This window comes from Pristis pectinata, chromosome 3, assembly GCF_009764475.1.
Source record: "Pristis pectinata isolate sPriPec2 chromosome 3, sPriPec2.1.pri, whole genome shotgun sequence".
Taxonomy (NCBI): domain Eukaryota; kingdom Metazoa; phylum Chordata; class Chondrichthyes; order Rhinopristiformes; family Pristidae; genus Pristis; species Pristis pectinata.
In genome coordinates this window covers 109,071,083-109,094,904 of record NC_067407.1, presented here as the reverse complement: position 1 = coordinate 109,094,904, position 23,822 = coordinate 109,071,083, and the positions used below count along the sequence as shown (strand labels likewise).

At 39.2% G+C, this 23,822-nt stretch overlaps 1 protein-coding gene across 1 annotated transcript in view; it reads left to right on the top strand.

Annotated features, from left to right (window-relative positions):
* The window catches only part of ush2a (Usher syndrome 2A (autosomal recessive, mild)), a 630,034-nt gene extending 607,661 nt beyond the window's left edge, over positions 1-22,373 (top strand). Inside the window, 9 exon segments of the mRNA XM_052011249.1 lie at positions 1,922-2,009; positions 2,012-2,140; positions 2,897-2,995; positions 7,018-7,194; positions 10,342-10,425; positions 11,416-11,645; positions 14,894-14,965; positions 21,360-21,575; positions 22,284-22,373. Coding sequence (XP_051867209.1) covers positions 1,922-2,009; positions 2,012-2,140; positions 2,897-2,995; positions 7,018-7,194; positions 10,342-10,425; positions 11,416-11,645; positions 14,894-14,965; positions 21,360-21,575; positions 22,284-22,373 — 1,185 coding nt within the window.
* The last annotated feature ends 1,449 nt before the right edge of the window (positions 22,374-23,822 follow it).

Sequence of the window (23,822 nt, the reverse complement as noted above, 5' to 3'; positions counted from 1 at the left end):
TTTTTACCTGTACTACATCAATGCACTCTGTACTAACTCAATGTGTAATGAATTGACCTGTACGATCAGTTTGTAAGACAAGCTTTTCACTGTACCTCGGTACAAGTGACAATAATAAACCAATACCAATACCAAGAGCTGGAGCTCAGCCTCTGAATGTGCATAGATGCAAATAATGAGTGTGCACTGCAACTCGATGACTGAGATAAAACTGATCTTGATTCTCAAGTGAAGGCGACAAGGTTGAACAGTTTCTCATTCATCCTGTAGATTAACTCCACTCTGTCAGGAAGCTTGTGGGAGGTGAATTGTTAAATTGCAGAGATCATGACTATTCTTCCTTTTGATGAATGAAATCTATACCGCCACCCAAGAAGGTGCTCTTCAGCCACTGGAGAAAGGCAATCGAGGATAAGGTAAGATTTCTTTATTAGTCACCTGTACATCGAAACTCACAGTGAAATGCATCTTTGCGTAGAATGTTCTGGGGGCAGCCCACAAGTGTCGCCACACTTCCGGCGCCAACATAGCATGCCCAAAACGTCCTAACCCGTATGTCTTTGGAATGTGGGAGGAAACTGGATCACCCGGAGGAAACCCACGCAGACACGGGGAGGACATACAAACTCCTTACAGACAGTGGCGGGAACTGAACCTGAGTCGCTAGCGCTGTAATAGCATTACGCTAACCGCTGCACCCTTGAAACGTCTTTCTCTGTGACAAATGATTGAGAGATCCCTCTGTGCAATCGGTTTTGTCTCCCTACTTGAATGTAGTCATGAAATGTTCTCTCTGGGGGCCCTTGGCATGCTGCAATCTTTCCAAGGAGAAGAGATGAAGTTGTGAATTTGTCCCAGACATTTATCTCTACTACGCTTTAGAACGCCAGCAGGGATACTATTTGCACCAAAGGTCTCATCTGCTGACATATGGCTTTTTATCATCTTGTTGGGCTGTGGGAGCAGCAAAAGTGGACTGGATAGACTGCTGTGGAATGGAGTTAAGGACATGCATCAAGGAGTGAGCCTCATTTGAGAAGTTCTTCATTGTGTGTATAAGGTCCTCACTAATATTGTGTTTGCATGTAATATATGCCATAAGTGTGCATATATGTTACTCACAGCATTTTTGACCACTACTAATTCCAGTTTCAACCCAGTGGTTCCCAAAGCCATAAGCATGCCTCCATGAATTGTTCTGAAAGAAAACAATGATCAACCATGATATCACTCAACATTCTACACATATATAGGAAGGACGTTATTAATCTAGAAAGGATGCAGAAAAGATAAGGATGTTATGAGGACTGGAGGGTTTGAGAGACTGGATAGGCTGGGCTTTTTTTCCCTGACCATAGGAGGCTGGGGGGGTGCGGGGGGAGCGGGGGTGGTGGGTGACCTTATAGAAATATACAAAATCATGAGGGACATAGATAAAGTGAATGGTCACGGTCTTTTTCCAGGATAGGGGAGTCTAAAACTAGAGGGCATAGATTTATGGTGAGAGGGGAAAGATTTAAAGGGGACCTGAGGGCAACATTTTCACACAGTGGGTGCTGGGTCTATGGAACGAGCTGCCAGAGGAAGTGGTAGACGCATGTACAATTACAACATATAAAAGACATTTGGACAGGTACGTGGATAGGAAAGGTTTAGAGGGATGTGGGCTAAATGAAGGGAACTGGGACGAGCTCAGGTAGGCATCTTGGTCGGCATGGATGAGTTGAGCTGAAGGGCCTGCTTCCATGTTGTATAACTCTATGACTCTATACCAGATATATTGAACAAGATCATCTAAGTTACATTATTGAAATAAGTTAATTATTAGTTTAGTCAGTTATTTTAATGTACTTTGTAAAGAATGAAATGTACCCTGGTATGAAAACCTATAAACAAATCATTTTCTTTACTTCACTTACAGTTCTTTGAAGAAACATTAGCACAGAAAATGATTTATGCATTGGATCCCTTTACTAATTATTCTATTAATATAGAGACATGCACTTGCTTTATAACAAAGGACCTAAGGCAATGTTTGTTCCTAATCCATCAGCTCCTGCCAATCAACCTCTTCTACTGGCTCACAACATAAAATCAATGAGTGCTAATTTACAGTGGGACTCTCCACTGTCACCTAATGGTAACATTCAAAGATAAGAACTGTTTTAAGATATTTAGAACACAAAAATTGTATGAAATACAATCTGAAAGTATGGTATATTTTCTCATGTGCCAACACTGAATAAGTTAACCCACAATTTGAGTAAAATATTTATTATTTCATGTGTAACTGTAGATATTCCACTGTTTTACTTCTGTATGAGGGATTGCCAAGATGCAGCACTCTGAGAAAAACACTTATTTCTGATTTCCCCTCTTTGACATCCAAACTTCTTCAAGATAATGTAAAATTGCTAACGTCCAAGTACAAAAAGGAACATCTTATCTGAGGAAGTCTGATCACAAACTTCAATAGTTTTAGACTAGACAATACATTTGTGATACCTGCATGGAAAACATTGATCCATTGGAATGGCATTTCTCTGTTTAATATTTTAACAAAGATATCAATATGTTTATATGCATCAGTGCATCCATTAAAGTAGAGGACAAAAAAATATCATTTCATTTTACTATTAATTTATTAACACTAAGAAAATAATTTCTGATTTTTTTTACGTGATGTTGACAGAATTGCATAATTTGGATTATTCTAACTTCACAGATAGCTTTAAATAATTAACTTTCATTTCAGTCATAGAACTTTGTTTTTATAGCAATGAGCTCCAAAGGCTCACTGCCTATCCTCAGCCAATGTAGGTGGCAGCACGGCCTTATAAAGCTAAATCCATTGAAGTTATGTGTGCTGGAAAAGGCTAGAGTTTCAACTTAACAGACCTAAAGCCTTACACAAGTTATGACCTTTAAGTAATAACCTACAATTCAGTGGGCAGCACAGCCAGCAAATGGATTACTATTACCACAAAGGATGAGAGTGAGTATAATTCAACTCGTCAAGTGGAATAATAATGTTCTGTTACACTTGATCCTCCTTTTGATGTGATAACGATGCACAAATCAGGCAACCTATAAATAATCTATGTTGAGAGATGTTACACTTATTATTTTATATTGTTGATGCTCAAATATTAGGGTTTTATCATAAAATATGGGAGATTGTAAATGATTATTGAATGTAATGATTTGCTGACTTTGATGTGGATTGGGTTTAATTGAGGATTACCTATGCTTTCCATTAAGTATGAGGTCACCGGTTTAATTTTTGTTGACTCAGATGTTTTTATCCCAATAGACCGAAAAATATCAAAATCCATTGCTCCAACTAGCATTCAAAGCCTTCTCTCTATCAAACCATCTGCAGAGTGTTATACTCTCTGAGAGCTGTCTACATGAATGACTGGTTTAATCTAACAAAAGGATACTGATGTCACATTAGATTTTGCTTTCTTTTTTAAATTTCAATCTCTTGAAAACACTAGCAGGACATATGTACGGTTTTCAGATAAAATAGCTCGTGCATAAAATGGATTAATTGATTGGATTGGCAAATCAGAACTACCTTAGATACTGGGGTTCATGAGACATGTAGGGTTTGTCCTTTACAAACATGATAAATTATATCTAAAATTACAAGCTTTTGCACTACCTACAAGAATATAGTTAGGAGTGTAACAAAATCCCATCTTGCCTAGATGAGTGCAACTTCAGCAACATTGAAGAATTCCAAAATCATCCAGGACACAGCAGTCTACTGGAGTAGCACCCCACCCTTTACACCAAAGCTTCATTCCCTCCAACACCATTTCATTTTTGCATCAACTGCAAAACTAATAATTGGAAGGGCAGGGAGGAACTCAGGAAAATTACAATCACCAAGTAATGAGCAATGCGTTATAACTGTAAGCTGACATACTGGTGGACTTCATTCTAGGGACTTAAAATGAGTATCTTGTGAGAACGTTGAAGTGTTGATTTTAATGTTCCAAAGTTCTTTAGATTTAGGGAACTGTTTAATGTAAATCCTTATGATAAAGGGGAATTGCTGGATATACTACACTGTACTTAGATTTCCAGAAGGCATTTGATAAGCTGATGCATTGATGTTTATTGTGGAAAATAAAATTTCATTGTGTAGCAGGCAGCATATTGGCACGGATAAAAGATTGGTTAAGAGGAAGCAGAGGGCAGGCATAAATGTGTCTTTCTCCGTTTGATAAGGTGTAACAAGTGATGTGCCACAGGGATCATTGCTGGGACCTCAACTTTTTACAATTTATATGATTGACTTGGATAGAGACCAGGAAGATATGTTTTCCAAATTTGCTGCTGATGTAAAGATAGTTATGAAAATAAGTTCTGAAAAGGACATAAGACGATTACAAAGGAATACAGATAGTTGAAGAGCAGGCAAAGATCTGGCAAATAAAGGGTAATGAGGAAAAATATAAAGTTGTTCATTTTAGCAGGAAAAACAAAAGAAACAATATCTGCTTAATGCATTGGAAACACTTCAAAGAAGGTTTACTTGACTAATGCCTGAATTGGGTGGGTTGTTTTATGAGAAAGATTGGTCAGGCCAGGTTTATTTCTATCTGAGGTTAATCAAGTGAGAAAGGATGATTGAAACTTAGGATCCTGAATGGTTTTGGCAAGGTGGATGTGGAGAGGATATTTCCTTTACAGGGGTATCTGGAATTAGGATCCACTGTTTAAATATGTGGGATTGCCTATTTAACAGAGAAATTAGGTGCTTACTTTCTCTTAACAATTCATGAGAGAACTCTCTTCCTCAAGGGTGGTGGATAGAGAGAGAGAGAGAGAGAGAGAGAGAGATTTGAAAAGCAAAGGGGTGAAAGACTACTGTGGGTAGATGGGAATGAAGAGTAGAAGTTACAATCAGATCCGCCATGATCTCATTGAAAGGACCAAGGGCCTGAAGTTTTCTTCCACATCAAACACCACTCTGACTTGCAACTATAGTGCCATGCTTTCATTGTCACTAGGTCTAAATCCTGCAACTCCTTACCCAATAGCAGGTAGCTCACTGCTACATCAAGGGCAATTAGAGATGGACAAAAATACTGACCTTGCTAATGACACCAACATCCAATAAAATTAATAAATTACAAAAGATAATTCATTGAAAAATATTGTAGGATGGATTTTTCTAAGCATTCTAGTTTCATTGCAGTGATAAAAAACTTGCAGGAGTCTGTTCCTCTGGTACTTTAACACCTAATACCACTTACACGAGGTTAAACTAGGTAAAACTTGAGGTTACTCCAAGTATGATCAAATGTATTCCGACATGATGAGCATTATCCTCAAAACAATGATCTTTTGATCCATGTGGAATATTCCTGGTGTTGAGAGCTGCTGAGAAATGATCTAATTGTTAAAATTACCTGACGCATGATCTAAACTTTATAAAGCCATTTTGTTTATCCCCACCAATGGCTGAATGGTATACTTACAGATTAAGGTGGAAGCATGGAGTGTTAGTACCCTAACTGGAGTGTAAATATGGGCTTTAATGTAGTATTTGGTCATTTCAGGTAGTTCCCTGGAAGGCAGTTCAATGCCTTCCACAAAATGCTGGTGTGCAGAAGTCATCTTTTCCTTAAATGATGGTTCCTCAAGTTTGCATCTCTGTCATTTTCAACAGAGCGAGGATACAGACTTATTCTCTTCCTTTGCATGGCATAGAAGTTCTCAATATCAACCCAATCTCCACTTTGAGTGGTTCTGTGGTTCTGGGCAAGAGATTGCCCAGAGTCAGTGAGGATATTGCACTTCTTTGAGGAAGCTTAGATCATATCCTCGAATCTGTGTTTCTGTCCATCTGGTAATCTCCGCCCATGACAGAGCTCAGAATAGAGTGTCCGGTTTAGGAGTCTGGTGTCACGTAGACAAATGACATGGCCTGCCCAACATAGCTGACTGAAAGTAAATGGAGCCCTAGTGCTGGGAATCTTGGCCTGAGAGAGGAGGCTGACATTTTTCCTTCCAGAGAGTTTGGAGAATTTTATAAGCCGATTCCTCAAGACTCTTGCCATAGCCAGCTATTTGTAGCTAACCCAACTGTAGAGCTCCCAAAAGCACTCAGAAGAGTTCTAGCAGTGAAGAGTCTGATACAGGATTGGCAGTGGTCCAAGAAGAAGTCAACAATTCGGTAATAGGCACAATGTTGGCAGCTCAAGACTGAACAGCATGCCTGAGTAATGCATGGTATGGGTATGGAGATAAAGACACTGAGCACCACTTGGAGAGAGTGCCAACTATGTTATATGATAGAGTGGATTGCAAATTTTATGTATAATACTTGACACTCCTATATTTCATATGACTATGCCAAAGCACAATACAATACCTTAAATTCTTAATGATATTTCATTAATCTTTGCAATATGCATTATAGATGCTTTTGTATGTATTTAAGAACATTCTCCTTCAGAATTTGGTGAGAAGTCATGTTTTTATTATAGCAGCTTATTTTATTTTATTGTCATCATATTTGCAGTTAAATCCAACGTGCAATATGCTTGTTCATGGGGCAACTTAGATACATTACAGGTTTTGAATTCTTGACCTCAACTCCTCTATATGCATGTTGTAAAATGAGTTAATTTCTAACTTGCATTAAAATTCCACAGTCTTTTTGCAATGGTTTGGCCAATTTCAGGTGCATTGGACTGGAAATACCATAAATTAAGGCTCTATATTTGTGGTAAACACATGTGAATTGCATCACAAATAGCTTTAACACATATTTCTTATATAGAAGGCATACCACTCTATTCCATACATCCACAATAGCTGTAAAAAGACTCAGCTGTATTTATGTCAACCTTTACAACCTTATTTTATTCAAATGGAGAGGGAAAATTTAGAGAAACAATTGAATTTGTCGAATATGATTGTCTCAGGTTTGGCTACTCATGAAGCATGAATACATTTATTTTCAGTTTTCAGCATGTGATGTCATTTTCTCCCCAGTGTCCTATTTCAGAACACTATTCAGTGTAACCAGCAACTTAACAACTAATTATCTGGACTGGAGTCAAACATTCCCACTGAACGGATAGCTCAGAGAGCGTAAGCTACCAGAGAACAATTTTCAGACATATAGTGGCTTCGGCAACAGATTTCATATTTCAAGAACATCTGTAAAAAGTTAGTTCAAAAAGCTATTCTGACTACCCCATCACAATTCAATTGGTTAATGCAACCTCATGGTTATCACTCAAGAGATCCTATCTGGTAACATAAAGCTGTAAAACATTTAACTTTATATATTATTAAAAGGTTTCTGAGTTTACACAGAAGTTCTCCAGTTACTGCAGCCCTAATTTGGCCTGGCGGCCTCATCGGTAATGGCACTAAGGTAGGTCGTGAGGGAATAAGAGGAATAGGAGGGTGGCTAGTGTGTCCCTACAGCAGTCCTCGGGAATGCTGTGGGAATGGGAGGAGAGTGAAGAGGAATGCTTTTGTTCTTTCACTTCTCTGTTTGCCACCTTATGTTTTTGCACTGAAAGAGGTTTTTTTTTAATTGTTGTTTAGTTACTGCTGCTGTGCTTTTCCCTAGGTTTGCAATTCTCGCTATGACTTTTAAGCATTCTTGCATGTTTATTCTAGGGAATTCTGTCCTCCTCCTCATCACTTCTAATGTGTTAATCCATTTAAATGTCACCCGATGATTTACTGCCTAATTGGCATCCAGCCAATTATCAGTGAACTGATGGAAGGAAGCTAGTAGTTGGCCATCTTCTTGAACTACAAAAGTCCTTGGTAATGGTGTCATTGACGGTCTCACTTAGTGAGAGCTGTTCTCCAACTAACAACTACCCAGGTTGTAGTCCACCAGCAGTGTTCAGCTCCAGGCTTATAGCATCACCTTCATCAGGACACGGACACAACAGATGACAATCAGAGAATGGGATTCAACCATCTTCATCTGCTTCATCAGTTATCTTCCCTCTTTCATTAGAAAACTAGTGGGCCTGTTTCCTGATGATTCAATGCCCAACCTACAAGAGAACCTGAATACATATCCCAACTTTGGCCGATAGTGTCTGGCCACGGAAGTCCACATAAGAGAGTATACAGTCATCTTCCCTCCACGATACATAAAAGAAAGATGTACATCCATGTACCCCGTTTCAAGATATCTAGACACTCCAAATGCTTTACAGCCAATCTGTAACTTTCAAGTGCAGTCAGTCCAGCAATATAGAAAAGCCAACACCTAATTTCCTAAAGCCTTTCCACCATGTACAAAGCACAGGTCACAAATGTAATGGAATACCTTTCACTTTTCTAATGAGTGTAGCTCCAGCCATGCTGTACCAAGCATGATGCCATGCGGTCACAAGCACCCAACAATCTGCCATAACCGCTAGTGCACTCGGTACTATCTGCAAGGTGTGCTGTGCCGACTCACCAAGGCCTCTTCAAAAACGTCCAAAATCTACTACCTAAAAGGATGAGTTCAAGGGCAAAATGAGGATGCCACCACAACCAAGTAATCCTTCAAACTACACATCTTCCAAATTTGAACATGTATTATCACTCAGTCAAAATCCTGGAACTTCCCACCTACCAGCACTATGGGAGTACCTTTGTCACACAGACTGCAGTGTTTCAATAAGACAGATCATCACTGCCTTCACAAAGGGAAGTGACATCCACATCTCATGAAAGAATTTTAAAAAGCTTCCAATTTGTGCACACAAGTTTCAGTAAACAGCAATGTAATAACGGTCAGATATCTTGTTTTAATCACGTTGATGAAGAAATAAATATTGGCCCAAACACCAGGAAGAACTCCATTATTCTTCGTTGTTTAGAATGAGATAAAAATGAAGCTTGTCTGCCTCTTCGGTTGCAGCACTCACTCAGTAGCCTATGTTATGCAGTTATGCATTGGAATGGGATGAATCCATAACCTTCTGACATAGACAAGAGTGTTGCTGAATAATCAATTGCTTTTACACTGTCACTGTTACACTGCTGCACCATATGAATTGTGGTGGGTATCACCTCTCATTCTTCTCAACTGTTGGGTATATAGGCCAAGTCTGCTTAATCTTTCCTCATAGGACAAACCCTATCCCACCCCAGTGTCCTCCATCCCGGAAACCAGTACAGTGATTGACGGACACTGGACTGAATGGAGATTAGGTATTCTGCAACAATAGCTCAACTCCTGATCCTCAGAGGCTTTCCACCATTAATAATGCTTATTAAAAGGTAAGCAAATAGTGTTCCATTCCAAGGCTTGCCTGTGCCTATATATGATGACAGTGGAATACTCAACTCTGGATGAGCATAACCAGAACAACACATAAGACTCCCAATCCCATCCAACACAATCATTTGATTGGTGTCCTTGTTATTAAGCTCCAAAATGGCAGGCACGGTAGTGTAGTGGTTAGCATAATGCTATTACAGTGCTAACGACCCGGGTTCAATTCCAGCCACTGTCTGTAAGGAGTTTGTATGTTCTCCCCGTGTCTGCGTGGGTTTCCTCCAGGTGCTCTGGTTTCCTCCCATATTCCAAAGACATACGGGTTAGGGAGTTGTGGGCATGCTATGTTGGCGCCGGAAGCGTGGCGACACTTGCGGGATGCCTCCAGAATGCTACGCAAAAAGATGCATTTCACTGTGTGTTTCGATGCACATGTGACTAATAAAGGTATCTTACTGTATCTTATCTAATTTTCACAGCATAATTATCTTGCATGCGTAATGGTCTAACTTAAGGTGCTTCATGCAGACTCTAATGAAGTGCTTATATCAATTTGTCTTATTGTCTTACCATGATTATATACTCAATTCCTGATCTTGAGTATTTTTGACTGTCAGAGAATGTTAAATTTTATCGTGTAGAATTTGATGTTCATGCACAAACAGTGGGGGTTTCTGTGTTTACTTATAGCTTTCTATCTATTAATAGCAATGTTTGCAACACAGAAAGGCTATTTTTTGTTGTTTGGGTAAAAATGTATGTGAAACAGTACGGTAGCGTAGCGGTTAGCGCAACGCTATTACAGCGCCAGCGATCGGGGTTCGATTCCCGCCGCTGTCTGTAAGGAGTTTGTATGTCCTCCCGTGTCTGCGTGGGTTTCCTCTGGGTGCTCCGGTTTCCTCCCACATTGCAAAGACGTATGGGTAGGTTAATTTGGGTTTAAAATGGGCGGCGCAGACTCATTGGGCTGAAAGGGCCTGTTTCCACGCTGTAAATAAAATTTAAAAAGCATTAAAATTTAAGAAACCTTGAGATTAAATGAAATTGTAATTATTTATTATTATTTATTGAAGCTTTTCTATTCCAAGTTTTATGCATGACAGAAATGGGAAGTGTTAGTACCCCGATCATCAAATTAAATACAGCTACAGATGTAGGTGAGTGTGTATTTGTATTTGTTTAATACAGACAGACACACAGACACACACACACACACACACACACGATTTTTTTTAAATGTTCCTGTTTCTTTAGATCTTAAAAAAATCATTTAAAGTAATGTTTATGTTAAATGTTGCATACTAATAAATATACATATATAAAATAACTACTGTCAATTATTATCATGATCTGATATGAATAAATCTAATAATACCAGTTTCACTTGGAATAATTTCGTGGAGTGAAACCCTATTTTAAGTTTGGTTTTCAATCTGTTTTGTGCCAAAAACACTACAACATTGTAAAGTCTGGTTTATATGTCAAATTGTGTAGAAGCCAATTTACAGTTGTCCTTTCAATGAAAGCCATTTCAGAAACAACTCTATTTTGGATCAACTTAAGTACACATGAGCATCCATGGAGTTTACACAAGATCTTACACACAAAGTATGACTAATGATAAAAAGTTTCAAATGGCTTTGATCTCACTTAGCCAATCTGTATAGGAAAAAGCTAAGGAAGGATTCAAACCAATATTTCCTTGAAATGGAATGTTTGGATAGAAGAGGTAATGTTAAAAATAATCACTCTGATGTCAGTGACAGATGGATTATTGAAAAGCCTGTCAAGTCAACAGCTGTTAATATTTTGGTAATTATACATCTAAAATCCCCATTGTAGAAGGGTAAACATAGGAGTCATAGGGAGACAGTTCTATTGCATCTTAATCAAAGTGGCAGCTATGATATCACCTCATATAATGGAGAGATCTAGATATGAAGCCTTGTAAATAATCTTGTTCTGAATAGTACAAATACTAAATTTCCAAGTTATCAGTTAACTCAATAAGATGGCTTAGAAAATGCAAATATACAGAACAATCTCTAACATATCCATGCATATTTTTCTTAAATAGTCTAACTAGAATTGACTGATAATGTTTTCCGTATGATTTGGAGTTAAAGTCATGTCTTCTTGTTTTAAAGGTCCTATACTGCCCACTGTTGATGATAAGACAGGAGTGCTACGATCAAACACTCCATTCTACAATGAACTGTGGTTCATTATACTAATGGCAATTCTTGGGTTGATGTGCGTGGCTATGTTCTTATCCATCCTACTACAGAGGGCAATAAATAAACAACCATACAAACGAGAGAGGCCACCTTTAATTCCATTACAGAAGAGGACTAATCTGCCTAATGAATCCTTCATGGTAAGTTAGTTGGCAGTCTTCTGTTATAATCATTTAGAAATAATAAGAGATAAGGTTCAGAAATACGCTAGCAAAATCATAATAGTTACCCATGCCGAGTTACTTTGAGAAGTTGCATGTGAGCCTTCTCTTGAAACACTGCAGTCATCAATCTTGCAATGATGTTAGGTAAGCAATTCCAGGAATATTGACAGAATGATGATGATGGAGCGAGAATATTTGTCTAAGCCAGGATAGCGTATGACTTGAAGTATTTCTATAACATTACTGCTTTTGTCATTCCTGTTGTTGGTAGCTGCAGAGGAAGGAGGTTCTGTTAAAGGAACTTCAGTCAATTGCTGCTTGTATCTCGTAAATTGTGCAAGACACAGTCAATGTGCTTTACAAAATCCTTCACATCCTCATGCTACATTTTATCAAGACCTCCGTGAAAAAATGTAACATCCTCACTGACCCAGAGAAACCCTTGGCCCAAGTCCACTCACTGTACCAGACAAGAATGCAGGAAGGCACCAATCACTTCATGTCTCTGCAAAAGAAGCCCAGGCAGCAGAATGAATCCCAATCAAGCCACTCATCTCTGGTCAGGCTCTCCATGGCAGCTTCTGCCAATCCCACACAGGACTCACCAGTTACCTTAGAACTGTAGTGAAAGCAAATCATCATCAACGCCAAAGAACTGTCAAAGAAGAAAATTAGTAGATTGTATTGACTGTAGCCAATGTGCCCAAGTGAATTAATGGGTCATTATCAAATGGTATAAATTCATTTTGGGTGGAAATACTAAACAACTAATAGTGAATTTACATCCCATTTTTTAAAATAAAAATGGAAAAGTTGGAAACACTCAATTGGTGAGGCAGCATCTGTGGAACTAAAAAAGGTTAACTTTTCAGGTTGGAGATCTTTTGATAGAACTGGAATAAAACAGAAAACAAGTTGGTTTTAAATTGCAGAGAGGGATGGATAGGACAAAGGGATTATCTCTTAGGGCAAGTTCATGATCGCCATGAGGATAAGATGTTCATGCAGTTTTCTTTTTGATAGATTAATAAGTTATATTAAAGGTAAGAACAGGAACTGATTATTTTCTCTCTGAAGAGCCTTGGGCCAGTTACACCAAATGAAGCAAGCTAAGGCTACCTCAGCCAGGATCAGGTTACTCAGCAGAGACTTGTCATCAAACATAAAGCCTCCATTATTGCGTTCATTTTCTAAGTCACTGCTTTTACCCTTTTGACCACCAGGGTGTGCTGGTTCTGCAATTTAACTTTTAGTAACATCCAGTGGCTGTGACGAGTATGTGCTGTTCCAAACGAGCAAATCCTCACTCACTGTAACAAGCAAACAAGCAAATTGATTATTAAAAAAATATCTTCTTCTACAATAATGGAAATAAATTTACTCAGAGATCCTCCTTCTGCACTGTTATAACATCAGACAAAATGCACTTATGAAACCCTGTTTATACTCATAAATATGATTTCTGGTGCATTTCTGTTAAAGTTTCAGCAGCAGTTTAGGCAAAAATATGAAGTAACATATTGTCTTCTTCCCATAAATATCAAAAACATTTACCTTGAATTTATCAATAGTCTATGATTTGCCTTCTTTACAAGTTTCCTTAATTTTTGGGGGGCTGTCTACCTTATGTGTATATTTTTTCTACACATTTTTATTGAATTCCAAAGAAATCCCAGGAAGTACAATTTACCTGTTGTAACTAAAATATTGGATCAAAACAGATGAAGATTTAATTGTGGTTAATAGTTGAATCCACTGTATAATTGCATTTACTTCCTTGAAAATATCACAACTTTCATTGGCAAAATGTAACACAATGTGATTATGTCATTACACACTAGAACTAAAACATTCTCACTATGTTGAATTTTTATTTGATCTCTGTTAATACTTTAAGTTCAACCAACTTTCTTTTTTTTCCCCTCAATTTATTCTGTGATGTTTTCTGGCCAAGACACACACACTCTCACACATACTCACACTCTCTTTCTGTCCCGCCAATGAAATAAGCATCCTCAGAGAGGGTAAAGCTCTCAAGCATTTTGAGAAAGTAATATAGGAGACGAGCACAGAATGTGAGAAATTAAATTGCATTTCTAACACTAGCAATTTTGCATTGATGCATTAGTGTTGTACTTTTGTGTTGGAGTAGACTCTTTACAACATTTTTAAAACTTGCAACTTTGCTAATGGTGCATTAGTTTGGCACTTTTGTGTTGAGTAGAATTTTACAACAATGCAAGGGAGAGAGAAAAATTGTTTTGATTTTCCATTCCATCCCTATAAACAACACATTTAACCAATATATAAAATTTACCAAATTGCAAGTGTTACCAGCGCTTATGTGCACTGTTCGGGCATGAGATTCGCTGAAATCCCTTTAAGATTATGTGGTTGCATCAAATTAACTTGTCTCCCTGCAAGTGAATATTCACTGTCATCTTCAGTGCTTTGGCTGTGTAAGAAGAACATTTAAAAATCAAATCCTCAAAACCAGCACAAAGCTCATAGCCATTGGGCAGCAATGATCTGTACCCCTCCCCACCCCCCCCCCCCATTTGCCTCTGAGACATAAACTACTATTGGCAGGGGGCTTCAAAGCACTGGAGAGGTTCCAGCAACATTGCTCTATGAAAATTGTCCAAGCGAACTGGCAGGATAACTGAACAAATATTAGCCTTCTCTCCCGGAATATTGTGCCTAACATTGAAGCCCTAATTTCGGCAGGGCATGTCATTAGTGTGCCCAGCACTAGACTCCCGAAACAGGCACACTATTCCAAGCTCTGTTATAGCAAGAGATTACCAGATGGACAAAGGAAAAGATTTAAGGATGTCCTTAAATCCTCCATGGTAAAATGTAACATCCCCAGGAACTCATGTCCATGCAATGGGAGCATACAGAAGCCCAGCGAAGATGCCTAAAGTATCTCCCAAACAACTTAACTGCCTGCCCCTTCAAGTACCCCCTGCCTTACCTGTGTCTGAGTATATGGATCCCACCTTGGTCTCTGGCCACCTTGAAACCCACAGAACTGGATTGGAAACAAGTCACCTTTGATCACGAGGGACTGCCTAAGAGAAGGTAAATATTCATGTTAAGAATTCAAGTTTTTCAATTAATGGAAGGATCATGTTATCAAGGCCCACATTTACTAACTGCACCATCTTGAGATTAAATGAACTATGTTAAATGTAACTGTTGAAGTCTTCTTTTCTTTTCAGTTTGATGCTGTTGCAGCACCCTCCGATGCTTCAAGTTCTGTCATATTAAAGAGTTATACAATGTGTTTTGAGGTACGTTTGAGTGCATGTGACTTTATACCCTATGGTGAGACCATTAAATAGAACCAGGCATGCAGCCACAATGCTTAACTACTTGCATGACTTTTTTTTCTTGCATGTAATGCATGAAGAATTGAGAATTTCAAAAGTATTGTTAAATGTAACTGCTATAATGAAAAGTGTTAGCTGAACTTTAAAACCAGAGGATGCCATAATGAATTACACTGGTACCTTGCTTAATGCTCAGGCTGTGTTCCCAGGAAAGAGAGCGGTAATGGAAATAGTGCTAAAAGGGGTCATTACAACATTAGTAAGAGAGTGAGATATACACACAAGACACACACACACACACACACACACACACACACACACACACACACACACACACACACACACACACACACACGAACTCTGGCACAAACACCTGCCTTCCCCATTATCGCACACTACTGGGCTGGGAACCTGGGAACAGGCATTCTTATGGCAATGAATCACCCCACGGGTTGAGTGTGGAGAGACTGCCTGTGAGGGCTGGTGTTGAGCAAACTGGAACAAATTACCCCTCTGTGCTGATATGTGGAGCTCAGGGCTGCACTTTGACCAGAATGATTTGTTTTTATTTTTAAAATAATCTTCATTCATAAAAAATATATACAAGAAATACAAAAACAGTGCATGGCTTTCTTTAGATTCAGGGTGTTGCCCAACATCATGTTGTCAGGTCTATACATTTGTACACACAAGAGACAGCATCTGGGGGGGGGAGAAATAAAGACTTGTCAACGTTTCAGGTTGAAACCCTGCACCAGGGCTAAGAGTGGAGAGGGGAGATAGCCAGTGTAAAGAGGAGAGGGTGAATGATGAGACGGGCCAAAGTTGGTTGGTGCACCGAGGGAGCAGCATTCCCTTATAGAATGATAATGGAAGACCAATAAATTTTGGGCAGACCAGAGTGTGTGCGTCCATCACTGAGTCGATAGTCTTCCAGCAGCAGTCTCTGCTCTCTCCCCAACTCTTTGTCTGGGTGCACAGCTCTCCCCAGCCTGCAGTAATCTAGTACCGTGGAGGTCCCCAGTGACCAGTGACCACCACTGAATTTGTAACCACAGAGAAGTCAGAGAGACCATTGCTCATCCCTAGCAATGGCCCTCACTCACCATTCCAGCAGGGTGCAGCCCTGTCCTCTGCATCCTTGCACATAGCAGCTGCACTGCGCACCCCGGCTCACCCAATGCACCATGCTGTGAGTGATTCCTTGCTGCAGGATTGTCAGCAGAAGGCAAGCATCTGCAACGGGTTCCTGGAACCCAGTTTCCCGGCACAGCAGGGGGCAGTAGTGAGAAGGGCAGGGGTTCACATCCGATTCCTGGCACATTGAGCAAATGTCAGGGGAGGGGCTACATACCTGTGACTGTTTGGACTGGAGGACCAAGAGCAATGTAACAAATCAGTACTCTGCAGGGAAGAACTAAGTGGGGTACCAGAGTACATCAAAGTAGATTTCCCATACAATAAACAGCAAAAATTATTTTTGAATAGCAGTTATTAATGAAGTCAGTGCTCTTTTAAATCACACTGATATAATAATTGTGATAGTTCATTGTAATTATTATAATGATACATGGCACTTATGACGTTCAAGTATTGGAGCATGAGTGCTACTTGAAGTCAATGATTTCTTATATTTGTAATGCAGTGTAGTAGGGCAGGTACGGTAGTGCTGCGGTTAGCATGACGCTATTACAACGCCAATGACCTGGGTTCAATTCCAGCCACTGTCTGTAAGGAGTTTGTACGTTCTCCTTGTGTCTGCGTGGGTTTCCTCCGGGTGCTCCGGTTTCCTCCCACATTCCAAAGACATGCGGGTTAGGAAGTTGTGGGCATTTTATGTTGGCGCCGGAAGCACGACGACACTTGCGGGCTGCCCCCAGAACACTTTACGCAAAAGATGCATTTCACTGTGTGTTTCGATATACACGTGACTAATAAAGATATCTCACCTTAACTGATGTTCCTCAGATCTATATTAATATTGAGATAACAGCCTTGGCTGAACGGTAACAATTTTACCTGAGTTGTAATGTCATGGGTGCAATCCCACTCCAGATGCTGAATCCCACTTGCTGACACCTTAATGTAGTAGCAAGGGTTTCAACAGCAGACAAACCTAGGCAGCGATAGATTTAGCTGTTACTATGGAATATCAGTGGCTGGGAAATGTGGTCCAGAATTTGACAGTGAAAATGTGGAAACCATTGCTGTTTATCAGACATTGTTGCTGAGGTACAGCATGTAAAGTGAAAGGGCCAAGGACTGACCATTGAGGACACCAGACAATCAGGAAAGAGGAAGGGAAGCAATGACAGTAATTCTCTGGTTACAACTGGAGAGATAAAAATGGAGCCAAACAAGTGGAGTGTTACCCAGCTAGACATCAGTGGCAGAAGAGATGGTGTAGTCAGCTGAGTCCAAGACTGCAGACAAATCAAGATGAAGAGGGATTTTGTTTAGCCTACTATGTTAAGGAGCCATCAGGAACAGACAACCTTAGATCTGGTACTGTGCAATGAGAAGAGGGTCAGTTAACATTGGGAAGATAACATGAGACAATTCTTCTGTAAGGTGAAAAGTGAATTACTGGCCATCCCCAGGTAATGAACGAGTTCTGTTTTTACAGACCTCCATAAGTCGATTTTATTCATGAGTTGTAAAATACACACAAATCATTCGATACGGTAACCATAAGTCCACAGTATTGTAATGAATATAACCAAAAGCACATAAAACTGATAAGAGAGAACAATCGCTAATATTGGAGAGAGAGAAAGGAAGCTAGTTCTGCTGTTCGTAGGAATGAACGTATGTACATAAAACTTTTGAATTTAATAATATTATAGGAACTTGTTCATAGAACCATAGAACCATACAGCACAAAACAGGCCCTTCGGCCCACCGTGTCGTGCCGTCCATCAGACCACCCTCACACTACCTAACCCCTTCCTCCCGCATATCCCTCTATCTCACGTTCCTCCATATGCCTATCCAACAAGCTCTTGAACCTGTCCAATGTATCTGCCTCCACCACCACCCCAGGCAGTGCATGCCATGCACCAACCACTCTTTGGTGAAAAACCTCCCTCTGACATCTCCCCTGAACCTCCCACCCATAACCTTAAAGCCATGACCTCTCGTCTTGAGCATTGCTGCCCTGGGAAGGAGGCGCTGACTGTCTACTCTATCTATTCCTCTCAATATTTTATATACCTCTATCATGTCTCCTCTCATCCTCCTCCTTTCCAGTGAATAAAGCCCTAGCACCTTAAGCCTCTCCTCATATTCAATACCCTCCAATCCAGGCAGCATCCTGGTAAATCTCCTCTGCACCCTCTCCAATGCCTCCACATCCTTCCTATAATGAGGCGACCAGAACTGAACACAGTACTCTAAATGTGGCCTAACTAGGAGTTTTGTAAAGCTGCATCATAACCTCGCGGCTCTTAAACTCAATCCCACGACTTATGAAAGCCAACATCCCATTGGCCTTCTTAACTGCTCTTTCCACCTGTGAGGCAACTTTCAACGAACTGTGAATAGGAACCCCCAGATCCCTCTGCTCCTCCACAACTGCCAGTACCTTGCCGTTTACCCTGTACTCTGCCCTGGAGTTTGTCCTTCCAAAGTGTACCACCTCACACTTCTCCGGATTGAACTCCATCTGCCACTTGTCAGCCCAGCTCTGCATCCTATCAATATCCCTCTGTAAGCTCCGACATCCCTCCACACTATCCACAAACACCGCCTATCTTAGTGTCGTCCGCAAACTTACTAACCCAGCCCTCCACCCCCTCATCTAAGTCATCTATAAATATCACAAAAAGTAGAGGTCCCAGAACCGATCCCTGCGGGACACCACTAGTCACTGCCTTCCAATCCGAGGGTACTCCTTCCACCACAACCCTCTGCTTTCTACATGCAAGCCAATTCCTAATCCACACAGCCATGCTACCTTGGATCCCTCGGCCTCTGACCTTCTGAAGAAGCCTACCATGAGGAACCTTATCAAATGCCTTACTAAAATCCATGTAAACCATATTCATATGCAGGGGTGTCCATTAGTCAGGCGTTCGTAACCCAGGGATGGTCTGTAGTTCAATCTGAAACTAGGATCCTAAATCTAAACAAAGGAAACTATAGTGTTGTCAGGATTGAGTTGGTTGTGATGGACTGGGGAGCTTCAGTGAAAGATATGACAATGGTTAACATTTAAGGAGAGAATACTGGAACTGTTATACTGTACATTCCTTTCTGGTACAAAAAAGACAAAAGAAAAGCAATCAAACTATGGCTAACAAAAGAAGTTAAGGAAGTATTAAATCTGGAGAGGAGCCATATAAAGTGTCCGTTAAAAAAAAGTAGCAAGCTTAAGGAATATGAGTAGTTTAGAATTCAGTAAAAATGAACAATTTAGAGGGCATTAATAGAGTTTGAGAATAAACTTGCAAGGAACATATGGATGGAATGTCTGAGCTTCTACAAGTATGTAAAAAAAAAACAAAGATTAACAAGGGCAAATACAAGTCCCTTATAGTCAGGAATAGGAGAATTTATAATGGGGAACAAAGAAATGGCAGAGCAATTAAACACATTGGTTCTGTCCTCCTGGAAGAGGACACACATAGCTTCAGAGAAATGCCAGGGAAACAAGAGTTTAATGAAAAGGAGGAATTAAAGGAAATTGGTGTTAAGGCAAAAATAGAGCTGGATAAATTAATGGGACTGAAAGCCGTTAAATCCCCAGGGCCCGATAATCTGCAGCCCAAAGTACTAAAAGAGGTAACTAAAGAGATGGATGTATTTGTTATCACCTTCCAAAATTCTGTAGGTTATGGAATGGTTCTTACAAACTGGAGGATGGCAAATGTAACCCTACTTTGTAAAAACAAAAGGAAGGAGAGTGAAAGCAGGGAACAACAGACCAGTTAGCCTAGCATTAGTCACAGGAACACGCAAGAGATTCTGCAGATGCTGGAATCTAGAGCAACACACACACAAAGTGCTGGAGGAACTCAGCAGGTCAAGTCACAGAGAAATGCTGGAGTCTACAATAATGGAACTAGACAATGAAAGTAGATTTATGAAAGGAAAATCATGTTTAGCAAAATGACTGGAGTTTCTTTGAGGATGTTACTGGTAGAGTAGTTAAGGGAGAACCAATTAATGTGGTGTATTTTGATTTTCAGAAGACCTTTGATAAGGTCCCACAATAGAATTTGGTGCACAAAATTAAAGCACATGGTCAGAGGTAAAATAGTAATGTGAATTGACAACCGATTGACAGACAGGAAACAGAAAAGAGGAATAAATGGTTCATTTTCAGGATGACTAGAGGGTACTGCAGGGTCAATGCTTGCCCTGCAGCTATTCACAATATTTATCAATGATTTGGATAAGGGAACTGTAAGAAAAACAGAAACATGCAGTACTTTTTAAATCTTGATGTACAAAGGTGTCTGGGTGTCCTTGTACACCCATCACTGAAAGCAAACATAAGACGACAAGTGATTTGTTGGACTTTATTGCAAGAAACTTTGAATACAGGAGCAAGCATCTCTTGCTGCAATTACTGTATATAGAGCCTCACTGCGGCCGCACCATGTGCAGTTTGGGTCTCTTTACCTAAGAAAGGATGTGCTTGGCATAGAGGGAATGTAATAAAGGTTTACTAAGCTGATTCCTAGTATGGTGGGGTTGTTGTAAGAGGAGTGATGGGGTCAACTAAGCCTGTACTATCAAAGTTTTAGAAAAATGAGGGGAGATCTCATTTAAATATACAAAATTATGTTTTGCTAATTCTTGCACCCATCTGTACTACATAGAATCTTAAATTAGTGAAAAACTACATCTCCATTGGTGCAGCATTCTCTCAATACCTGGCCACATTCTGTGCTCAAGTATCTGGACTTGAAGCCTTCTATTTAGCATGCCAACACTCAATTGCTGAGAAACTCATGGTACACCAGCGTTGTGCAAATGATTATCATACTGAGTCAGTGTGTTACCTGGAATTGTCCCTGATTTAGATTTCACGGAAGAACCTGCCTGATTTTTGTTCTAGAAAAATAGTAATTTGAAGATTAATAGCCTCCTCTCAATTAGCTGTCAATATTTATCTATAATTAATAGATAATAATGTTGTGTAAGAATGCACTGATCTGATCTCGTGTGCTCCTCGTTAAATAATAATGATGTGCCATAAATCTGGCGAAGAGTTTGTGGCTGTGAAATAAAATCTTTGTTCAGCATGCACACTTACAGGCTCAGCACTGATGCATGTTATACAGTACAAACTTCTATTTACTAATCACTAATGACAGTCATTAATGGACATTAATGTTTTGACTTACAGGGGCTTAAGGACACAAAAATTGCAGAACATAGATCTCACATTAGTAATTGCAGCATGTCAGTGATACATGTGCCAAGCCAGAGTCAGCTGAGTGACGCCTGTTCCCAGACTTCCCTGCATCGCAGTGTCAGTCAGCTCATTGATACCCACGACAAGAAATCCCTGATGGAAGGCTCAGTTTGGGAATCCTTTGCACAGGGGCGTGACAGTGGAATGGTAATTGAATCATAAATATTTATGGAAATTATATATTTACAAGACATTCGGGAGGTGAAATTGGGCAATGGAAAAGGGATTCAGAATTGGTGGAAATGGGACTTATGGTTTATTAAAGTCCACCATGTAATGCTGAAATGAATGAGTTTCTTTATCTTACATATTTTGTGTAAAAGAAATGAGTTACTTTAAAATCATTGGCTTAATCCTATTTGATCAATCTGGAGTTCACTGTAGTTATTATTCATGAAGTGATTCATTAGATATAAAAAAGAAAAAAAATGGAAACGCTGGAAATTCCCTTCTACTTTTTCGAACTTAGTATACCGAATTAGGTCCTCACAATGTGGTCCCTTCCATATTGGTGAAACCAAACACAGGTTGGGTGAGCACTTTGCACAATATTTCTGTTCAGTCTGCAAGTGTGACCCTAACCTACCAGTTGCCTGCCACTATAATTCTCCATCCTACTCCCATTGTGACCTCTCTGCCTGTGACCTCTTACACTGTTTCCACAAACATAATTAAATACACAGTGATCCATCAGTGTCTATGAAAAGATAGGAAGGCGTGGTTTCATTATCTGATTGAATTCAATGTATCAGATCACACACTTTAACTAAGTCTGAGTTTAATTCTGTACACCTATTTGTGGCTGTTGCAAATGAATAATGGTTACTTAACCTATTTTTCATATTTCTCTTTCAGTATCCCGATGATGAAGAACTATTGGAGTCAATCAAAGGCTTTAGTTCTGTTACAAAAGAGCATACAATATTCACAGACACCCAGTTATAAGAAAAATAACATACCATGATCAGCTTCCTATTCCTTTAAAGTATTGTTTGAAGTATAGATGTGTCTTTGTGTTGAAAATTCAGGTAGCAAATCAAGGATTATCAGTTAGCAGTTACAATTGCCTGTATCCTGCAGCATTTCTTTTTTTTTCCTATGATTTTTTTATTTTGACATAATTCTCAATTCCACAAGTTGCAGTCCAGGGTGCGATAAGCCTATTGTCCAGCAGAGGGCCCCATTTTAGAGTTTGTTTTATGAAATAGTATCATTTAAAGGTTTAAAATGACTTCTGCACAACTTCACGACATACAAAATCAAGGTTCTGGGAAATCTGAGAATCTGAAATGAAGAGAGGAAAAGCAAAAAAAAAACTCACCAGGTAATGTATGGTAGATAGAAAAGCAGAATTAACATTTCAGGTAAGTAACTTTCATTGTTCCCTCTAAACTTGAGCTGATCCAAAATTCTGCCTTCAAAATTCCAACTCACACCAGGTCTATTCACCCATCACCACTATGCATGGCCACATCCACTATCTTTCAGTCAAGTAATGCTTCAATTTTACAGTTTCCTCCTTTGTTTCTATTTATGTTGTACTAATAAGCTGACAGAATTCATTAAAATAAAAATAGATGATCCTGAAAATGCTGCACAAGTTAGCCAGCATAAAGATAAGCAAAGGTAACATTTTGGATGCATCATCAAGAACAAATGAACAGCATATTTTTATGATGAATTTTGTATTTATATTCGAAATCAAAAATTACTGATTAATGATACTTTGTATAAATGAACTAAAATTCATTAGTGCTTTATTCAAAGATGGTTCACATAACACCGATAATAGTTTGGGGATTTACTCTGTGATTGTGTATAATTTTATCTTTAAAAAGAACAATTTTACTATTGTCTGACAGGTTTCCTGTATGTAAATCTAAAGTATGAACTGGGCATATGCTAACTCTATATGCTTAAAATATTTCAAGCCAGAGAACAATAGCTTCTTCAGATGTATAAACTCTTGAAGTGTTAATGGTTTGTAAAGAAAATCAGGTCATCTATGCCCATTAGAATGATGTTGATGAGCCAACAATATAAGCAACAAAAACAAGCTGAAAAATGCCATGCATGAATAATTTGTATTGAGAGCCATGGGTATTTTAAACTCCCTGCAGACTGAAGTTTAAATGAATCAGTATTACTTGTACAATAATGGGTATAGTGTATTTTTATTTAATCAAAACATTTATATTAACAGAGCTGTTTGAAGCTATTGTAATTGACCATGCATTTGTGCAGACTGCATACAAATCTCACAACATCTTTTAGGTTTAAATTCTTATAAACGCCTTTTTTTTACATAGTACAGGCAATCCATGATTAAGAATCTCCTGCAATATTTTGAAAAATAAAATATTGGTTTCAAAAATGGTAATACCGCACAGCAGT